We start from the raw sequence: 20,216 nt of genomic DNA on the forward strand, positions 1-20,216 counted from the left end.
CTGGTACCTCAGATCTATGGCAGGCTGGTAATGGCTTTAGCGCATGTACTTGGGGGGCATTTGGGCCAAAGGAAGACCCTCGACTGAATCCTACAACGATTTTACTGGCCAGGGGTTCATGAAGAAGTTAAACGGTACTGTAGCTCCTGTCCAGTAAGCCAGGTAACCAGTCCCCAGCCTCACTTTCGGAGCCCTTTGGTGCCTTTACCAATTATAGAGGTGCCCTTCGAGAGAGTGGCCATGGACCTGGTGGGGCCTCTCAATAAGTCGGCAAGGGGACACCAACACATTCTGGTAGTTCTAGATTATGCTACCCGATATCCTGAGGCCATTCCTCTGCGCCACACACCAGCTAAGCTTATAGCAAAGGAACTCATGGGTATGTTTTCACGGGTGGGAATTCCGCAAGAGATTTTAACAGACCAGGGAACCCCCTTTATGTCAAAAATTATGAAGGAACTCTGCCGGTTGTTAAATGTTAAACAGTTGCGTACCTCGGTCTATCATCCCCAAACAGATGGCCTGGTAGAAAGGTTCAATAAGACACTGAAGAGCATGTTAAAAAAGGCAGTTTCCAAAGATGGGAAGGACTGGGATCTGTTATTGCCATATTTGTTATTTGCAGTGCGGTAGGTACCTCAGGCATCTACGGGGTTCTCGCCCTTTGAACTATTGTACGGCAGACATCCACGGGGCTTACTAGATATAGCCAAAGAGGCCTGGGAGAACCAACCTACTTCCCACAAAAGTGTGATAGAACATGTTGCAAAAATGCAAGAGAGAATGGAGACAGTCCTACCCTTGGTCCGGGAACATATGGAGGCAGCACAACGGTCACGGAGTCGGGTCTATAACCGGGAGGCTCGGGTAAGAACCTTTAGCCCTGGGGATCGGGTTTTGGTGCTTGTGCCTACCGTAGATAGCAAATTTCTCGCAAGGTGGCAGGGACCCTACGAGATCATGGAGAAGGTGGGGCCAGTAGACTACAAGGTACACCAACCTGGACGGAGAAAGCCAGAACAGGTTTACCATATTAATTTGCTTAAACCCTGGAAAGATAGAGAGCACCTTGGTGGCGATAGTCCGCTGCCAGCGTTTCAGATGGAAAAGTCTCCGTTACCTCGGGGCGAGGCAGGAGAAGCCCAACCAGCGGTCAAAATTGCACATACTTTGTCTCCTAAACAGGTTCAGGAGGTCTGGGAGTTCATCAGCCGAAATACAGCTGTTTTTTCGGAGCTCTCTGGACACACCTCACTAATCCAACATGACATTGTCACAGAGCCACAGGCCAAGGTCCGACTAGAGCCATATCGAGTGTCTGAGGCTCGGCGACAAGCCATCTCGGAAGAGGTAAAAATGATGCTACAGTTAGGGGTCATAGAAGAGTCTCAGAGTGAGTGGGCCAGCCCAATAGTTCTAATACCCAAGCCTGATGGGTCTCTAAGATTCTGTAATTATTTTAGAAAACTCAATGACATTTCAAAGTTTGACGCCTACCCCATGCCCCGGGTTGACGAGTTGATAGAGCGCTTTGGGCAAGCACGGTATTTTACAACTCTGGACCTCACAAAAGGTTATTGGCAGGTACCCCTAACAGAGGCAGCGAAGGGAAAGACTGCGATTACAACATCTGAGGGGCTGTTCCAGTATAAGGTGTTACCCTTTGGGTTGCATGGCGCTCCAGCAACTTTCCAGCGGTTAATGGATATTGTTCTCCGTCCCCATTGCCGCTATGCCTCAGCCTATCTAGATGATATTATTGTATTCAGCACCGATTGGGAAAGCCACTTAGCAAATGTACAGGCAGTGGTAGACTCCCTGCGACAAGCAGGGCTAACTGCCAACCCAAAAAAGTGTTTCATAGGGTTGGAGGAAGCCCGGTACTTGGGTTATGTCATTGGGAGGGGAGTTCTCAAGCCCCAAGTAAACAAGGTTGAGGCAATTCAGAAATGGCCCCGTCCCCTCACAACAAAGCAGGTAAAGGCCTTTTTTGGTTTGGTGGGATATTACAGGCGATTCATTCCCAACTTTGCAACCCTGTCTGTGCCTTTAACAGATTGTTTGTTTAAAAGGGAAAAAATCTGTGATGATCCACTGGAATGATCAGTTAGAGGAGGCCTTTACAAAATTAAAAGGAGTACTATGTGGTACACCAGTCCTGATTACTCCAAATTTCAAAAAAGAGTTTGTGGTGCAGACTGATGCCTCTGAGATAGGCCTGGGTGCCGTGCTGTCTCAGGAAGTTAATGGGGAAGAGCATCCCGTTAGCTTCCTAAGCCGGAAACTTACCCCAGCTGAAACCCGGTACAGTATTGTGGAGAGAGAGTGCCTGGCCATCAAGTGGGCACTGGAATCGTAGCGCTACTATTTGCCGGGGAGAACATTTCAGTTGGTGACAGATCATTCCCCTCTTACGTGGATGAGTCAAGCTAAAGAGAGGAATGCCCAAATCACCAGGTTCCTGTCCCTGCAAAACTTTAAATTTTCAGTAGAACATCGTGCAGGCAGACTACAGGGGAATGTAGATGCCCTGTCCAGAGTTCACTGTATGTCATGTGCCCACCCCTCTAGGGTTGAACATAGGGGGGAGGTATGTGGTACAGTAAAGGGTGTTTTACTGGATGGAAGATATGTTTCTCCTAGCAGATTAATGTTTGGCCGGGTTTTTCCTTAAAGACGGGACCTGTGATGATGTCAGGGTCACGTATTCAGCCCATGTGATGTCTACCTCACTGGTGGGAGGGGTTAGGCCCTATGTAATGGAGGTTGGTGATTGCCACAGTGTGAGTGTGTTTCTGGAAGCTACAGGAACTTGTGTGGACTCAGCCTAAAACTTGTATATAGGATTCCTGTGCTGCAGGACTATCGCAGCAAGACTCGGAAGAACCCCGGGAATGGCACCTGGTGGATGCCGCAGGACCTGGCAGCCGCTTAGTTACGCCCGTCCCGTGCAAGGGGTGAGTCTGGGACCAGTGGTTCTCCAAGCTGGAGTATGTGTTTGATTTCCCTTATGTTTTGTTAAGTTGCTGGTTACTGAGTGACATTAAAACCACTGAAATTGGACTTTATGCCTGTGTGTTGCCTCGTTACTGCCGCCCAGCTATTGCCTACCAGAGCGAATTCCTACACTACGCAGAGCTCACCAGCCAAAGACAAATTCATCTCCTCTCCTTTGCTCTGCATAGACAGTGCCTGGAATGACAAAGGTTGCACTGTGCTTTTCCACAGCTCCCAGTCGCTCCTCTTACTTGTAATTTTGTGATCGAAAAGGCAGAGACCTGTTGGAGGTGGGTTCTCAAATTTTAAAAAATCTAACTTTATATTGCGGAAGGTCTTGATAAGGGGATGTGTTGGCGCAGAAGTGTCTGATTCATTAACAGTCGCGTTGTGGTTTACGCCTCGTAACAAATCTTAATCCAGGAATCTATATTTGATGATCGTTGATCGCCACGACCTGTCACCTTTCAGCTCCACCCATTTTGTCAGGACAATGGCGTGAAAATGGCCAAAGTCTCATTTTTTGCTCAACCTCGTAACTTTTCAAAGTTTTTTTCTCCCCAAAATTTGGCAGACATAAAAAGCTGAGATCGATCGCCCCCTATGTTTTTACATACGTTTTTTTATAACCCTGACTAGAGTTAGAGTTAAGACTAGGGTTAAGGTTTGGATAAGGTTGAGAGTTTCACCTAGGGTTAGGCTGAGGCTTAGGACCATAGTTAGAATTGGCGTTATGAAAAGGGTGAGAGTTAGGACTAGGGTTAAGGTTAGGATAAGGTTGAGAGTTTCACTTAGGGTTAGGCAGATGCTCAGGGTTAGGACCAGAGTTAGAATTAGAGTTAGGAAAAGGGTGAGAATTTCACTTAGGGTTAAGCCGAGGCACAAAATACTTGCCTTGTCCCAGACTCTGGTAACTGATCCTGTGCCATTGTTAATAGCACACCATGTGGTTAGGAGTTGCATTACAACTTCAAAAACAGAAAAATCCAGTAGTTTTTGACACCTCATTGTGAGATTTATATTTGATTTTGCAATGAACAGAAGTATTAAATGTGGGAAGTAAATATTATTTTATAAACTCAATCTAGGAAACTGAATGTGGGGCGGAAGGTAGCTAAAAATAACTTTGTACTCTTTTGATATTTTAGGGGATATGGAGCAAGACTTATTAACCGGATGAGCTCAAAATTAAAGTTTGCTGAAATTTTGAGCCTTTCGCAGGGATACTTAGGGGGAGTGAAGGTGCAATATGTAATTTGACTTGACCACACTTTATTTGCCATGTGTATTTTTATGTGTGATTATTGGATAGTAAACCGGTCCAGGATGTAATAAACACTTGGCATGAAATAAAAAAAAACCTGAAAATTGGAGCAGACTTTTCAGGAACCTCTTGAGCACAATTAATGGTCTTTTTGGCCTGGTTGCGTTGGATCATCTCGCAGTTGTTTGCGGTGTGATGATGGCCGCCACCTTCCTCCTTTTTATGGTTTGTATGTCTCGTTTATCCCACGTTTGTTAATCGTAGACTTCTGGAGAAGAGTTGATGAGATCCAGCAGGGGTTATTGGCTCTTGCGTATCTATCTTCTCGCCATATCCTCCTTTATCACATTGAGATACCGCCACGCTCTGACAACAACAGGCTTACGTGTAATGAGCAATACGTCTATATTAGGTAATTTATTCGCAGTAATATGTTTCCCGGCTTTGATCAGTTTTTATTTCTTATTATTAGGACCTGTAGTGGGTGTACGGGGAAGGGAAAACGTGATTATAATATAAATCCCGCTTGTATTCGGTTGTCTTTGCCCAGTCTTTGAGTTATTATTGTTCGGACGCTCAGAGTAGGTATGGCTGCCAAACCTCATGCAATTATATTACAAGTCATAGATCATTAAATATGGGCGGTTGATTTGCCAGAATTTATCTAGTCACGGTCTCATCCTTTTGGATCCGTTTACGATATGGTAGATCATCCGAGGTTTTACTTTAACAGCTCCTCTGTTATTCTTCCTGTAAATGTACAGTTACAACCAAAATTATTACACCCCTTTCCCATTAAAAATTTGATTTATTAAAATTAACAAACTTTTTGCTGATAGCAAGCACATTGTAAATATCTTAACATTAATAATAAAACAAGTGGTTTCTCCAAATTAATCACCAAATGCTACTTTTCCGGACTACAGTTGTGGCCAAAAGTATTGACACCCCTGCAATTCTGTCAGATAATACTCAGTTTCTTCCTGAAAATGATTGCAAACACAAATTCTTTGTTATTATTATCTTCATTTAATTTGTCTTAAATGAAAAAACACAGAATTGTCCTACAGTCAAATTGGATATAATTCCACACCAAACATAAAAAAGAGGGTGGACAAAAGTATTGGCACTGTTCGAAAAATCATGTGATGCTTCTCTAATTTGTGTAATTAACAGCACCTGTAACTTACCTGTGGCACCTAACAGGTGTTGGCAATAACTAAATCACACTTGCAGCCAGTTGCCATGGATTAAAGTTGACTCAACCTCTGTCCTGTGTCCTTGTGTGTACCACATTGAGCATGGAGAAAAGAAAGAAGACCAAAGAACTATCTGAGGACTTGAGAAACCAAATTGTGAGGAAGCATGAGCAATCTCAAGGCTACAAGTCCATCTCCAAAGACCTGAATGTTTCTGTGTCTACCGTGCGCAGTGTCAGCAAGAAGTTTAAAGCCCATGGCACTGTGGCTAACCTCCCTAGATGTGGACGGAAAAGAAAAATTGACAAGAGATTTCAACGCAAGATTGTGCGGATGTTGGATAAAGAACCTCGACTAACATCCAAACAAGTTCAAGCTGCCCTGCAGTCCGAGGTACAACAGTGTCAACCCGTACTATCCATCGGCGTCTGATTGAAAAGGGACTGTATGGTAGGAGACCCAGGAAGACCCCACTTCTTAGCGGGAGACATAAAAAAGCCAGGCTGGAGTTTGCCAAAACTTACCTGAAAAAGCCTAAAACGTTTTGGAAGAATGTTCTCTGGTCAGATGAGACAAAAGTAGAGCTTTTTGGGCAAAGGCATCAACATAGAGTTTACAGGAGAAAAAAAGAGGCATTCAAAGAAAAGAACACGGTCCCTACAGTCAAACATGGCGGAGGTTCCCTGATGTTTTGGGGTTGCTTTGCTGCCTCTGGCACTGGACTGCTTGACCATGTGCACGGCATTATGAAGTCAGAAGACTACCCACAAATTTTGCAGGATTATGTAGGGCCCAGTGTGAGAAAGCTGGGTCTCCCTCAGAGGTCATGGGTCTTCCAGCAGGACAATGACCCAAAACACACTTCAAAAAGCACTAGAAAATGGTTTGAGAGAAAGCACTGGAGACTTCTAAGGTGGCCAGCAATGAGTCCAGACCTGAATCCCATAGAACACCTGTGGAGAGATCTAAAAATGGCAGTTTGGAGAAGGCACCCTTCAAATATCAGGGACCTGGAGCAGTTTCCCAAAGAAGAATGGTCTAAAATTCCAGCAGAGCATTGTAAGAAACTCATTGATGGTTCCCGGAAGCGGTTGGTCGCAGTTATTTTGGCTAAAGGTTGTGCAACCAAGTATTAGGCTGAGGGTGCCAATACCTTTGTCTGGCTCATTTTTGGAGATTTGTGTGAAATGATCAATGTTTTGCTTTTTGCTTCATTCTCTTTTGTGTTTTTTCATTTAAGACAAATGAAGATAATAATACCAAAGAATGTGTTTGCAATCATTTTCAGGAAGAAACTGAGTATTATCTGACAGAATTGCAGGGGTGTCAATACTTTTGGCCACAACTGTATGTCAGTTTCAGAAACATGTACACCCTTCATAAGTGTCTTTAGTACAAAGTAGAGCTCTGTTATGGCTGTTATGACCTGCTGTAAAAGTGATATGTAACCAGACACCAGCTTCCGGCAAGGTACCTAACTAGTCTTAGCCCATTCTTCATGAACAATGGCCTCCATGTCACTAATATCCACCAAAGATTTTTAGGCGACTGTGACGGCCACTCCAGAATCTTCTAGGACTTCTTCTAAAACCAAGCCTTGGTGGACTTTGAGATATGTTTGGGATCATTGTCCTGTTGGAATGTCCATTGATGATGCCCGTGATTAAGCTTCCTCAGAAGCATTATGTTTTCCTCTTGATTGAATCCATCTTGCCAACCACACATTTATAGTTTCCAGTGCCAGAGGAAGCAGAATATCACAGAGCCACCACCATGCTTCGCTGCAGGCATCCGTGAGCCACCACCATGCTTCACTGTAGGCATCACTGACCTATCACCATGTTTCACTGAAAGTATCACCAAACCACTGCCATACTTCACTGCAGGCATCATCAAGCCCCCGTCATGCTTCACTGTAAGTATCACTGAGCCATTACCATGTTTCAATGCATGCATATTCATGCCATCCCACCACGGACAACATCTGCAAGGAGTTTGTATGTTCTCCCCGTGTTTGCGTGGGTTTCCTCCGGGTACTCCGGTTTCCTCCCACATTCCAAAGACATACTGATAGGGAATTTTAGATTGTGAGCCCCATCGGGGACATTGATGAAAATGTGTGCAAACTGTAAAGCGCTGCGGAATATGTTAGCGCTATATAAAAAAAAAAAAATAAAGATTATGCCCCAACCATGCTTTACTGCAGGTATCACCATGCCCCTTCCATGCTTCACTGTAAGCATCACTGGTCAACCACTATGTTTCACGGTAAGCATCACAGAGCCACTTCCATGCTTTACTGGAGGCATCAACGAACCACTGCAATGCTTCACTACTGGTATCACTGAGCCACTGCCATGCTTCACTGCAGGCATCACAGAGTCTCCACTATGGTTCACTGAAGGCAGGGTTTTTGTTTCAATGTATGCCTCATTCTTCCTCCACCAAATATACCACTGATCCATAGGTCTGAAAAGTTCCAGTTTAGTTTTATTGATCCACGGAACAGAATTCCAGGACTTCTGTGGTTTATTTTATGTGGGTTTTTATGTGGTTTTGAGCTGACTTTTGTAGGTCAGTAGGGGTATTTTCTCATTCTCCAGCCACTACGGGGATCTCACTGCACCCAGACTTGCATGGTGCAGTACTCACTTTAGTAATCCATATGTAGTGAGCACCCCCTTGTGGTGGTTTCATGTTGCAGAATTATATTGCTATCAAGTAAACCAAGTCCACATTAACACCTTTTTTTAATAACATTATCATTGGTTTTTTTCTTCTCTACTTTAAATAAAGTTCTTATTATGTTGGTTACTATGTAATCTGAAATCTCTAATGAATGCCAGCATGCTCCAGTTGTGTAAAGAAGAGAGCAAAAAGCTTTGACATGGGTTTATGAGCATAAGTCTATCGCTTCCAGGACAGTAAATTCTCATTTAAGCAAATGAAGCCAAGAGATATCCTGTGCTGCAGAGAAAGCAGTGAGCGGCTAATATCAGCCCTGAGTGGAAACAGCCTCTGGTTATTAATAATGAAAGGAGCCGAGGTCAAGTATCTGTGTCTCCATGTACACTGTATAACATGTATAGTATGTATGTGTGATATATCATTATACACACCTCAGCTGCTGCAGAACCTCATACAACCTCAGCTACTGCAGAACCTCATAATAAACACCTCTGCTGCTGCAGTACATAATACACACATATAGTACCACCACACCTGTCAGTATGAAGGCCCCCAGTCAGCATTTTGTCAGCACTCAGTATGAGACCCCACATAGTATCATTGCCCCTTCAATTTCCCCATACACATTATGATGGACCCTCAATATGATGCTTTTACAACTCCCACTCCGTTTTCATGGCTCCTCATTATATTGTTCCCTCTCAGTATGATCAGCCTCCACCCCACATAGTATTTTGTCCCTCACAACACCCTACACAGTATGATTGCCACTCAGTATGATGTTCCACTGTCACTTACTCAGTATGACGGCCCACACAGCCCTCCCTCTACTCAGTTTGATGGTACCCAATGCTAGTGGAGCACCCCCCAGGGCCGTGGGTTACTTGGTACCGGGCCGGTGTATTAAAGGGATGTGTCACGGCAGCAGTGACCTGGTCCGTGGCCCTGAACGTCCATGTAAATTAAGAATTGATGAGGAATAAAGTCTATGTGTAGATAAGTTCATGACGCCACCTGTGGTTTCTGGTCAAAGGTGACCAGCGCTGCAGTGCAGATCCTCTGGGACTGGTGGTGATGCAGCAGAGTAGTAATAGCTCTCCACAGGCAGAGCTTTTGTCTCAGGGCAGTTGTGATGGAAAAGATGTTGAATTTGGTGGGGGTAGATGTAGCAGAGTTGGATAGGTGACGCAGAAATAATTAGAAGACACAGCTGGGTGCAGTTCTTGTGTACACGAATACCCGCTGGGCGCTGCGTCCTCCAGGTGAGGGGTCCAGCAAACTCCCAGGCAGTTGGAGAACACCTTTCCAGAACTCCCTCCAGTGTGTTCCTTCCCTGGCTATCTCCCTGTGCTGATTTCCTCCCTCCTGTCCAGCACCTTCAAAAGCAGTGTCGCAAGCCAGCAGACTCGGATCTTGTAGGGAATAACCTCTGGATTCATGAATCCTATGTGTCTGCCTTTTCAGGGAATAATTGTGGATTTGGCTGCAGCACTTGCAATGCTCATAGCCTCTGGTTGATCTAGCTGAGTCTGTTGTCCACTCCACTAGTTTTAGGGCCAGTCTCTATACTGCGACCTGATCCCTCCACCCGACGTTAGCCGGCGTGGAACAAGCCCCGGACAGTATGGGCGCTGGAAAGTATGGTCGCTGCCCGTGCCTCTAGGATCCCTTCCCTCTTCAGGGAGCTTCCTTCTGTCCCTTTCCTTCCCTTCAGCTCCTCCTGACCGGGAGCTGCTTCACACACGTCCTTCCACTTCCTCGCCTCAAGGCGGACTCCTCACTAAACTCTCTTCTCCCGCTCTCATCCTTCTGGCTCCACCCACCTCCCAACACCCTTTACCACCCAGGCAGGGTTGAGATCATCCTCCCATAGGATACGTCCAGATGCCCTGCTGCTATAGGGTGTGTGTAGGGTGCAGATTTTAAAGTCCTGTCGGGTGCCTCCACCTTACCTAGGAAGTGGGGTACCACACCTCTGGGTGAGGTGCAGTACCTCTGTGGCGACTGAACCCTCAGGGGCGCCACACTAGCCCCAACTCAGAATGATAGCCCTACACTCAGTGTGATAGTCCCAGAGCCGCCCATTCAGCATGATGTCCCCCACAGGCCCGCAGTAAGCATGATGTCCCCCACAGCCCCGCACTCAGCATGATGTCCCCCACAGCCCCTCATGCAGTAAGATGTCCCCACAGCACAACTCTTAAAATGATGTTGCACACAGCCACTCCCACTCAATATGATGATCCCCACAACTGCTGACATAAAAAAAAATTAAATACTACACGCCTCTCCCTGTTCCCCCGACATGTTGCTCCAGTTCGTACAATAGGAGTACTGAGGCTCTGCAGTGCAGGCGTGATCTAGTGACATTATCGCGCCTGCAGTGCACGCAGTCTCAGACTCACAGGCATTAGTTGAATGGTGGATCGGGGAGCTTTTATCGTATTCACCAGTAGCCTTTTTGGAGAATGTGATTACACGGAGCTTGTTTGCAGTCATTTGGTGCTTGGCCTGATGTGCAGGACTCTGCGGGCCTCACCCAGCCAGGAGCCTCAAGGTGTATGGAGGCGGCCATGAGGTTTCCCAGCATCTCCTCTCCCACTAAATTATAAAAAAAAAAAATCAGCGTGGATGTAAAGTGGTGCAGGTTTTATGTGTTACATCGTCCTGTGCTTCCTTCCTCCTCCTCCGCCTGTGGCTCTGTTATTGACTTTCATAATCGTAATGAGGAAGAGCAGCTCCGTTCTGCACATCTAAATTAGGACTAAATTGCCTATTAAAGGTTTACTTTGTGGTAAGGCCTGGCTACATCTGCTCACTTTTCCCTCACTGCCTTCTATGAAATGCTAAGAGCATCCAGCACACAATTAACTCTCATGCCTCTAGCTACGATCTTGGTGGGGATGGGAGAAATCCTCACCGATCAAGCACAATTTCCTTTATTTTTATTTTTCAGATTGATTCTTTGTTAAACATTTATCTCAGCCCTCTCGTCCATTTGGACAGTCCCAACTCTGGAGAGATGTCCCGTTGCCCTAGGAGGTCAGGAGCTTTCCCTAGGAAGTCAGGAGGTTGTCCTAGGAGGTCAGGAGGTTGTCCTAGGAGGTCGGGAGCTTGTCTTAGGGGCACAGATGCAGTTAAATACAATAGTATGGTACAAAATGGAACCGGCAAGTCTTTGCTTCGCCTTTCCATATAGGAAGAGCCTGAAGATCTTGCAAGAACCTTCTAGTCACACAATGTTCTCGCGTGACCTGAAGACCTTCAAAGGTTTTCACGCACTACCTATATGGGCAGAAACCAGTAACAGAGGATTCTTGTGTTGGGGCATCATACTATGTGTAAGGGAATGTGGGGAATACTGTGTGTGAGGGAGCTTTGGGGAGGCATCATACTGTGTGGGGGAGGAGTGTGGGTCTGCCATATTCTGTGTATGGTGGTATGGAAGCATCATACCGTGTGGAGGTTCGTACAGACCTCACCGATAGGATAATGATATATACATTACATGGCTCATCATGGCTCTGGCTAGACTTGGCCATCCCAAGTTTAGGTTAAAAATGACTGATAGGTGAGTGAATAGGCCGCGTAGGAAAATTTGAAACCGCCCCTCCTCATCTTAAAATTTTGGGGTCTTTTTAAATTTTGCTACTGGTCTCCCTCCTCAATGTAGGTCCCTAGGTTATAAGCATTTAAAAAAAAAAAAAAAAATCAAATTTTTAATAGATGGCTACTGAGAATTAAAGATGGAAGAGATATGGATAAATGACATTGCCCAAATCGATAGTGTAAGAGATGAGATAGAAAGATGAAATATTAATAATAATGTAATGGAGCAGCACAAAGATATTCGGCACTTGTCCACTAAGATATGAGAAAAAAGACAGCGGCGGCGATAAATTAGATTATGCAAAATAGTGGACTATTAGCCCATATGGCGACGCCTCGGTCCCATCACAGAACCTTTCTTAAATATTAGATGGTGGTATGAGATGGGTAATCTTCAGAAGATGGGAGCGGCTCTATGCCAGCGATCAGTGTATGTCCCAGGACCCTACTAGGTCCCTTATGTGTACAAACGATCGGCGGTAGAGAGATCGGTATTAGATAAACTATATGGAGAAAAGTTTTAGAACACACTTTTTAGTCATTGAACGCAGGATTCTCATCCATCACATTGCCCCCAATGTGTAAAATCCGGTTGCCCCGTTGCCCCCCCGGTGTATAACATCTGGTTGCCCCTGGTGTGTAAATCTAGCCGCCCTATTGTCCCCGGTGTATAACATACAGCCACCCGTTGCCCCTGGTATATAACATCCAGACCCCGCATTCCCTCCAGTGCTTGACATCCGCTCCCCCCGTTGCCCCCGGTATATAACATCCGGCCCTCCGTTGCCCCCGGTATATACAGTGCCTACAAGTAGTATTCAACCCCCTGCAGATTTAGCAGGTTTGATAAGATGCAAATAAGTTAGAGCTTCAAACTTCAAACAAGAGCAGGATTTATTAACAGATGCATAAATCTTAAAAAACAAAAAATTATGTGGCTCAGTTAAATTTTAATACATTTTAAACATAAAAGTGTGGGTCAATTATTATTCAACCCCTAGGTTTAATATTTTGTGGAATAACCCTTGTTTGCAATTACAGCTAATAATCGTCTTTTATAAGACCTGATTAGGCCGGCACAGGTCTCTGGAGTTATCTTGGCCCACTCCTCCATGCAGATCTTCTCCAAGTTATCTAGGTTCTTTGGGTGTCTCATGTGGACTTTAATCTTGAGCTCCTTCCACAAGTTTTCAATTGGGTTAAGGTCAGGAGACTGACTAAGCCACTGCAACACCTTGATTTTTTCCCTCTCGAACCAGGCCTTGGTTTTCTTGGCTGTGTGCTTTGGGTCGTTGTCTTGTTGGAAGATGAAATGACGACCCATCTTAAGATTCTTGATGGAGGAGCGGAGGTTCTTGGCCAAAATCTCCAGGTAGGCCGTGCTATCCATCTTCCCATGGATGCGGACCAGATGGCCAGGCCCCTTGGCTGAGAAACAGCCCCACAGCATGATGCTGCCACCACCATGCTTGACTGTAGGGAAGGTATTCTTGGGGTCGTATGCAGTGCCATCCAGTCTCCAAACGTCACGTGCGTGGTTGGCACCAAAGATCTCGATCTTGGTCTCATCAGACCAGAGAACCTTGAACCAGTCTGTCTCAGAGTCCTCCAAGTGATCATGAGCAAACTGTAGACGAGCCTTGACATGACGCTTTGAAAGTAAAGGTACCTTACGGGCTCGTCTGGAACGGAGACCATTGCGGTGGAGTACGTTACTTATGGTATTGACTGAAACCAATGTCCCCACTGCCATGAGATCTTCCCGGAGCTCCTTCCTTGTTGTCCTTGGGTTAGCCTTGACTCTTCGGACAAGCCTGGCCTCGGCACGGGAGGAAACTTTCAAAGGCTGTCCAGGCCGTGGAAGGCTAACAGTAGTTCCATAAGCCTTCCACTTCCGGATGATGCTCCCAACAGTGGAGACAGGTAGGCCCAACTTCTTGGAAAGGGTTTTGTACCCCTTGCCAGCCTTGTGACCCTCCACGATCTTGTCTCTGATGGCCTTGGAATGCTCCTTTGTCTTTCCCATGTTGACCATATATGAGTGCTGTTCACAAGTTTGGGGAGGGTCTTAAATAGTCAGAAAAGGCTGGAAAAAGAGATAATTAATCCAAAGACGTGAAGCTCATTGTTCTTTATGCCTGAAATACTTCTTAATACTTTAGGGGAACCAAACAGAATTCTGGTGGTTTAAGGGGTTGAATAATAAATGACCCTCTGAATAAACTTTTCACAATTTAAAAAAAAATTAAACAAAGAAATAACATTCTTTTTTGCTGCAGTGCATTTCACACTTCCAGGCTGATCTACAGTCCAAATGTCACCATGCCAAGTTAATTCCGAATGTGTAAACCTGCTAAATCTGCAGGGGGTTGAATACTACTTGTAGGCACTGTAACATCCGGCCCCCCTCGTAGCCCCCGGTGTATAAACCTCTGGCTCCTCGCCGTGCTGTCTGCATTTACTAACGTGTGACTCAATGGTTGGTGGTAAAGGTCTCCCTGATACCAGCGCGGGCTTGTAATAGGCCTGCAGAGTCCAGAGCTTCTCTGATATTAATGTCCATACAAATGCTGCGCCCCCGCCGGGAACTTCATGGCCGAGCAACTGCCGTACACCACCAAGAACAATGCCGAGCGTCTGATGGAGTGGGGCAAAGCTGCCACCACTGGACTCTGGAGGACATGTGTTCTGCGTAGTGATGGATCATACTGCTCTATCTAGCGTATGATGGAGGAGTCTGGATTTGGTGATTCCAGGAGGACATTACCCCCTGACTGCATTGTGCCTCCCTGTACAGATGGTGAAGGAGGATAATGCTATGGGCTGTTATCAGGGTTCGGCCTTGGCCCCTTAGTTCCAGTAATGGGAAATCTTAATACTTCAGCATAAGACCTTGTGGACAATTGTAGCCTCCAGCTTTGTGGGAACAGTTTGGGGAAGAACCTTTCCTGTTCCCCATGACTGTGCCCAGTGCACAAGGTCCATACAGACATGGAGGGGGACATGACCGGCCGCACAGAGCCCGGACCTCCTCACCATCCATCACCTTTCATGGAGATTGTGAGCATCAGTGTCTGACTTCACAAATGTTATCTATTATTTAAAGCTCAAGTGTGTATGTGTATGTCTGGGATTGGCATTCGCACCGTCGCAGCTACGCCTACAGCCACAAATTTGGCACAGTCACACGTCTGGACCCCGAGAGTGTCATAAGCTATGTTGTGAGGCGAAATTTTAACCCCGCGCGTTCCAATTCACCAAACAATTTTGTCCCTATCTACATAATGCAGAAAGTGTGTGTATCAAGCCCCGCCCCTCATTATGATGTCATAATGGTTGCCATGGCAACGCTGATGTCATCATAGGTTGCAAGCCCCGCCGCTCATTATGATGTCATAATTGTTGACTATGGGATGGAGGATGTGTGATGGGTATATGGGCACTGGACTATGGGATGGAGGATGTGTGATGGGTATATGGGCACTGGACTATGGGATGGAGGATATGTATGATGGGTATATGGGCACGGGACTATGGGATGGAGGATGTGTATGACAGGTATATGGGCATGGGACTATGGGATGGAGGATGTGTGATGGGTATATGGGCATGGGACTATGGGATGGAGGATGTGTATGATGGGTATATGGGCACGGGACTATGGGATGGAGGATATGTATGATGGGTATATGGGCACGGGACTATGGGATGGAGGATATGTGATGGGTATATGGGCACTGGACTATGGGATGGAGGATATGTATGATGGGTATATGGGCACGGGACTATGGAATGGAGGATGTGTATGACAGGTATATGGGCATGGGACTATGGGATGGAGGATATGTATGATGGGTATATGGGCACGGGACTATGGGATGGAGGATATGTATGATGGGTATATGGGCACGGGACTATGGAATGGAGGATGTGTATGACAGGTATATGGGCACGGGACTATGGGATGGAGGATATGTATGATGGGTATATGGGCACGGGACTATGGGATGGAGGATATGTATGATGGGTATATGGGCACGGGACTATGGGATGGAGGATATGTGATGGGTATATGGGCATGGGACTATGGGATGGCGGATATGTATGATGGGTATATGGGCACGGGACTATGGGATGGAGGATATGTGATGGGTATATGGGCACTGGACTATGGGATGGAGGATATGTATGATGGGTATATGGGCACGGGACTATGGAATGGAGGATGTGTATGACAGGTATATGGGCATGGGACTATGGGATGGAGGATGTGTGATGGGTATATGGGCACGGGACTATGGGATGGCGGATATGTATGATGGGTATATGAGCACGGGACTATGGGATGGAGGATATGTATGATGGGTATATGGGCACGGGACTATGGGATGGAGGATATGTGATGGGTATATGGGCACGGGACTATGGGATGGAGGATGTGTATGATGGGTATATGGGCACGGGACTATGGGATGGAGGATGTGTGATGGGTATATGGGCACGGGACTATGGGATGGCGGATATGTATGATGGGTATATGGGCACTGGACTATGGGATGGAGGATATGTGATGGGTATATGGGCACGGGACTATGGGATGGAGGATGTGTATGATGGGTATATGGGCACGGGACTATGGAATGGAGGATGTGTATGACAGGTATATGGGCATGGGACTATGGGATGGAGGATGTGTGATGGGTATATGGGCACGGGACTATGGGATGGAGGATAATTATAATTTGTTATACCTATCCACAGTTAGTTACTATGCCCGGGCAGCGCCGGGCTCTTCAGCTAGTTCTAGATAAAGGGGCAAAACACCCTACAGACGCCTCCAAAATCTTGAAGAAATTCTTTCCAGAACAGCAGAAGCAAAAAGTCCGACTCCACATTAATGCCTATGGCTGTAGAATGGGGGGGGGGGACAAAGAGGCTCTTGTAGGTAGGATGTTGGAGGGGGCACTTACTTTTTGACTGATGGATCGACATGCGATAGATCTGAAAGAGAGCTGGATAGAATGGATGTTAGATATTCAGCTTTTGTGTAACAGCGCCCCTTAGTGTCTAGTTTTGTGTACTCATTTTATAGCATGGTTACTAGCTTTACCTTGCCAGCTTGGAAATGTAATAGATAGATATATAGGATGGTGCTGCTGTTTTTCCAGATAGATAGATAATAGATAGTAGATGAGAGATGAGAGATAGATAATAGATGGATAATAGATGATAGGTGGATGATAGATATAGATATATGATGGATGGATTAATAGATAGATATTAGATAGATGGATAATAGATAGATAATAGATATATAGATGGATAATAGATAGATAATAGTTAGATAATAGATGGATGGATACAATCCTGTAGAATGTCAGTCCACACGGGCAGGGTCCTCTTACCTCTGTACCAGTCTACCTTTGTTAGTTTACTCTCCCTCCTCCCTGTATGCTGTTGATTGTAGACCGTCTTTACCATGGAATTAATGGCGCTCTAAAAATAAATAATATCTATAGATAAATATATGCCTCAACATTGAATTTGCAACCCTAAAAATGTAAAGTGATGGAATTACGGAAATCACAAGGCGCAGGACCCGTGTGACGTTCCCTCGTTAAGGCCTCTTCATGGTGTTGTCTACGTTATCTCCAGATAAAGACTGGAGGCTGGAAATGGAGGTCTATCCTCTTCAGTGAGGAGTCCAGATTGTGTCTTGGATGCAATGATAGCTGGAAATTAGTCTGGAGAAAATATGGGTAACACCATGAAAAGCTCTTCTCGCAGGAACATCACAACGGTCCTACTCCTGGCATTATGGTGTGAGGGGGCATAATGACCCCAGTTGCCTTGGTACACTAATATCTCAGCGCCACATTAATGTGGTGGAATCAGCGGTGCAGCCATTTCTCCAAAGAGTCCCAGGAGTCGTTTTTCAACTATTACAATTGCTCCTTTTGCCTTTCTACCCTGCTAATGCTTCTCTTTGCTTTATTTAGAAACAGGAAGTCTCTTATCCCTGCAGAAATCATTCCCTTCTTCAACTCCTGACTCAGCTGCCCCCTCCTCGCCCTGCCAGGGACTTTTGCAGTGGCTTATGAGTCATGCAGGGAAAATCGACCTCCTGTTTCTACATGGCGCTTAGAAGGATTCAGCTGGTCAGTGATTAATCACATGATGTCATAGACCTAATGGAAAAGAGAATTAGCTTGGTAGAAAGGCAAAATGAGCAATTGTAAGTACACAGTGCTGTATAATATGATGACAGCAATATATTAAAACGATAAAAACTTTGAGGAAGAGGAGGAGGAGTGCTTCTTTAAAGAAACAGTATCTAGACATTTCAGTACTGCTATGCTTTGGCGCCACCCTGTGCTTGTCATATGTACTACATGCATTTAATGAAATCAATTTTGACGGGCAAGTAATCTTTTAATGTGTTGTAGCCACTTGTGAATAAAGCCCCGAGACCCTCACTGATTGCTGAAAGGAAAGGGCATGGATTGATCATTGGCTTCAGGTCCCTAAGAGTGACACTGTCTCCAGATTTCAAAACACAAACTGCATACATTAAATAAATAGATCACTTAGACCTGATAAGGCCGGTGTGTTTACTATGAAAATACATGTCAGAATGGCTGTATAATCCTATATGAAAGTTTAACTCTGTCTCCTCCCACGCAGCCTGATTGACAGTTCCTCATTGTACCACCTCCCTGCTGCTGAAAATCCACCCACCTGATTGACAGCTCCTCAGTGTCCCTCCTTCCTGCTGATATCTCTCACTGCTCAGTACGCTGCAGCTGTCAATCTGGCTAGGTAGGCGGAGAACGAATACATCAGACTCTCTCTATAGCTGGACTCGTAAAATTGTCACTTTAATATTGGGATTATGCAGCCATTCTGACATGGGTTTTCAAAGTTACTACACCGGCCTCATCAGGTTTAAGAGATATACTGACTTAAGCATGCTGATTGTATAGTGAAATCTGGGGACAGATCGGCTCCAGTTGTAGTAGGTCGGCCATTTCTATGTAATGCATCGTCCCTCTCTTTTCAGATATCGATGAGTGCTCTTTTGAGAGAACCTGCGACCACATCTGTATCAACTATCCTGGGAGCTTCGAGTGTCTGTGCCACAAGGGGTACATGCTGTACGGGATGACGCACTGCGGAGGTTTGTAAGCATTACCATTCTCCTCGTACCTCCATTATAAATAATATCCCATCATGTATGGCGGTCGGGATTCGCTGGATAACTTTTATGTGGTTTTGCATCTGTTCACCCGCAATCACCACTAGGGGGAGCGCACTCCACAGGGGTTTATGCTGCTCTTTACAAACTATATACAGTAAACAATTCCTAGGCTGTGAGCTCCCCCTGGTGGTGGCAACCAGAATTGCATAATTTACAGGGAATGTGTAGTGGGTTTCTCAGTATTTGACTCTCACCCCAAAAGTGCACCCCTGCACTCGGAGTCATAACCGTGCCAATCCTGAATACATTGTTAACAGTCATGATTAATTTGCCTCATACCAAATCAGGCTGTCTAGGGCTCAGACACAACGCAGCCCTGCTCTGCGGGATAATACAGGCTTCAATCCGAACCAGTAATGTATGAACACAGTGACTGCACCAGCAGAATAGTGAGTGCAGCTCTGGGGTATAATACAGGATATAACTCAGGATCAGTAATGTAATGTATGTACACAGTGACTGCATCAGCAGAATAGTGAGCGCAGCTCTGGAGTATAATACAGGATGCAACTCAGGATCAGTAATGTAATGTATGTACACAGTGACTGCACCAGCAGAATAGTGAGTGCAGCTCTGGAGTATAATACAGGATGCAACTCAGGATCAGTAATGTAATGTATGTACACAGTGACCGCACCAGCAGAATAGTGAGCGCAGCTCTGGAGTATAATACAGGAGGTAACTCAGGACCAGTAATGTAATGTATGTACACAGTGACTGCACCAGCAGAATAGTGAGTGCAGCTCTGGAGTATAATACAGGATGTAACTCAGGATCAGTAATGTAATGTAAGTACACAGTGACTGCACCAGCAGAATAGTGAGCGCAGCTCTGGGGTATAATACAGGAGGTAACTCAGGATCAGTAATGTAATGTATGTACACAGTGACTGCACCAGCAGAATAGTGAGTGCAGCTCTGGAGTATAATACAGGATGTAACTCAGGATCAGTAATGTAATGTATGTACACAGTGACTGCACCAGCAGAATAGTGAGTGCAGCTCTGGGGTATAATACAGGATATAACTCAGGATCTGTAATGTAATGTATGTACACAGTGACTGCACCAGAAGAATCGTGAGTGCAGCTCTGGGGGTATAATACAGGAGGTAACTCAGGATCAGTAATGTAATGTATGTACACAGTGACTGCACCAGCAGAATAGTGAGTGCAGCTCTGGGGTATAATACAGGATGTAAGT

General features: G+C 45.5%; 1 protein-coding gene across 6 annotated transcripts in view; it reads left to right on the forward strand.

Annotated features, from left to right (window-relative positions):
* SCUBE1 (signal peptide, CUB domain and EGF like domain containing 1) overlaps positions 1-20,216 on the forward strand; it is a 266,698-nt gene that overhangs the window by 225,356 nt on the left and 21,126 nt on the right. For all 6 annotated transcript variants that reach the window (XM_073567715.1, XM_073567716.1, XM_073567713.1 and 3 more), the window contains one exon: positions 18,818-18,934. In XM_073567715.1, the coding sequence (XP_073423816.1) occupies positions 18,818-18,934 (117 nt within the window). The remainder of the gene's footprint in view (positions 1-18,817; positions 18,935-20,216) is intronic.

This window comes from Dendrobates tinctorius, unplaced genomic scaffold, assembly GCF_039654945.1.
Source record: "Dendrobates tinctorius isolate UK_male_01 unplaced genomic scaffold, ASM3965494v1 ptg000020l, whole genome shotgun sequence".
Classification (NCBI taxonomy): Eukaryota; Metazoa; Chordata; class Amphibia; order Anura; family Dendrobatidae; genus Dendrobates; species Dendrobates tinctorius.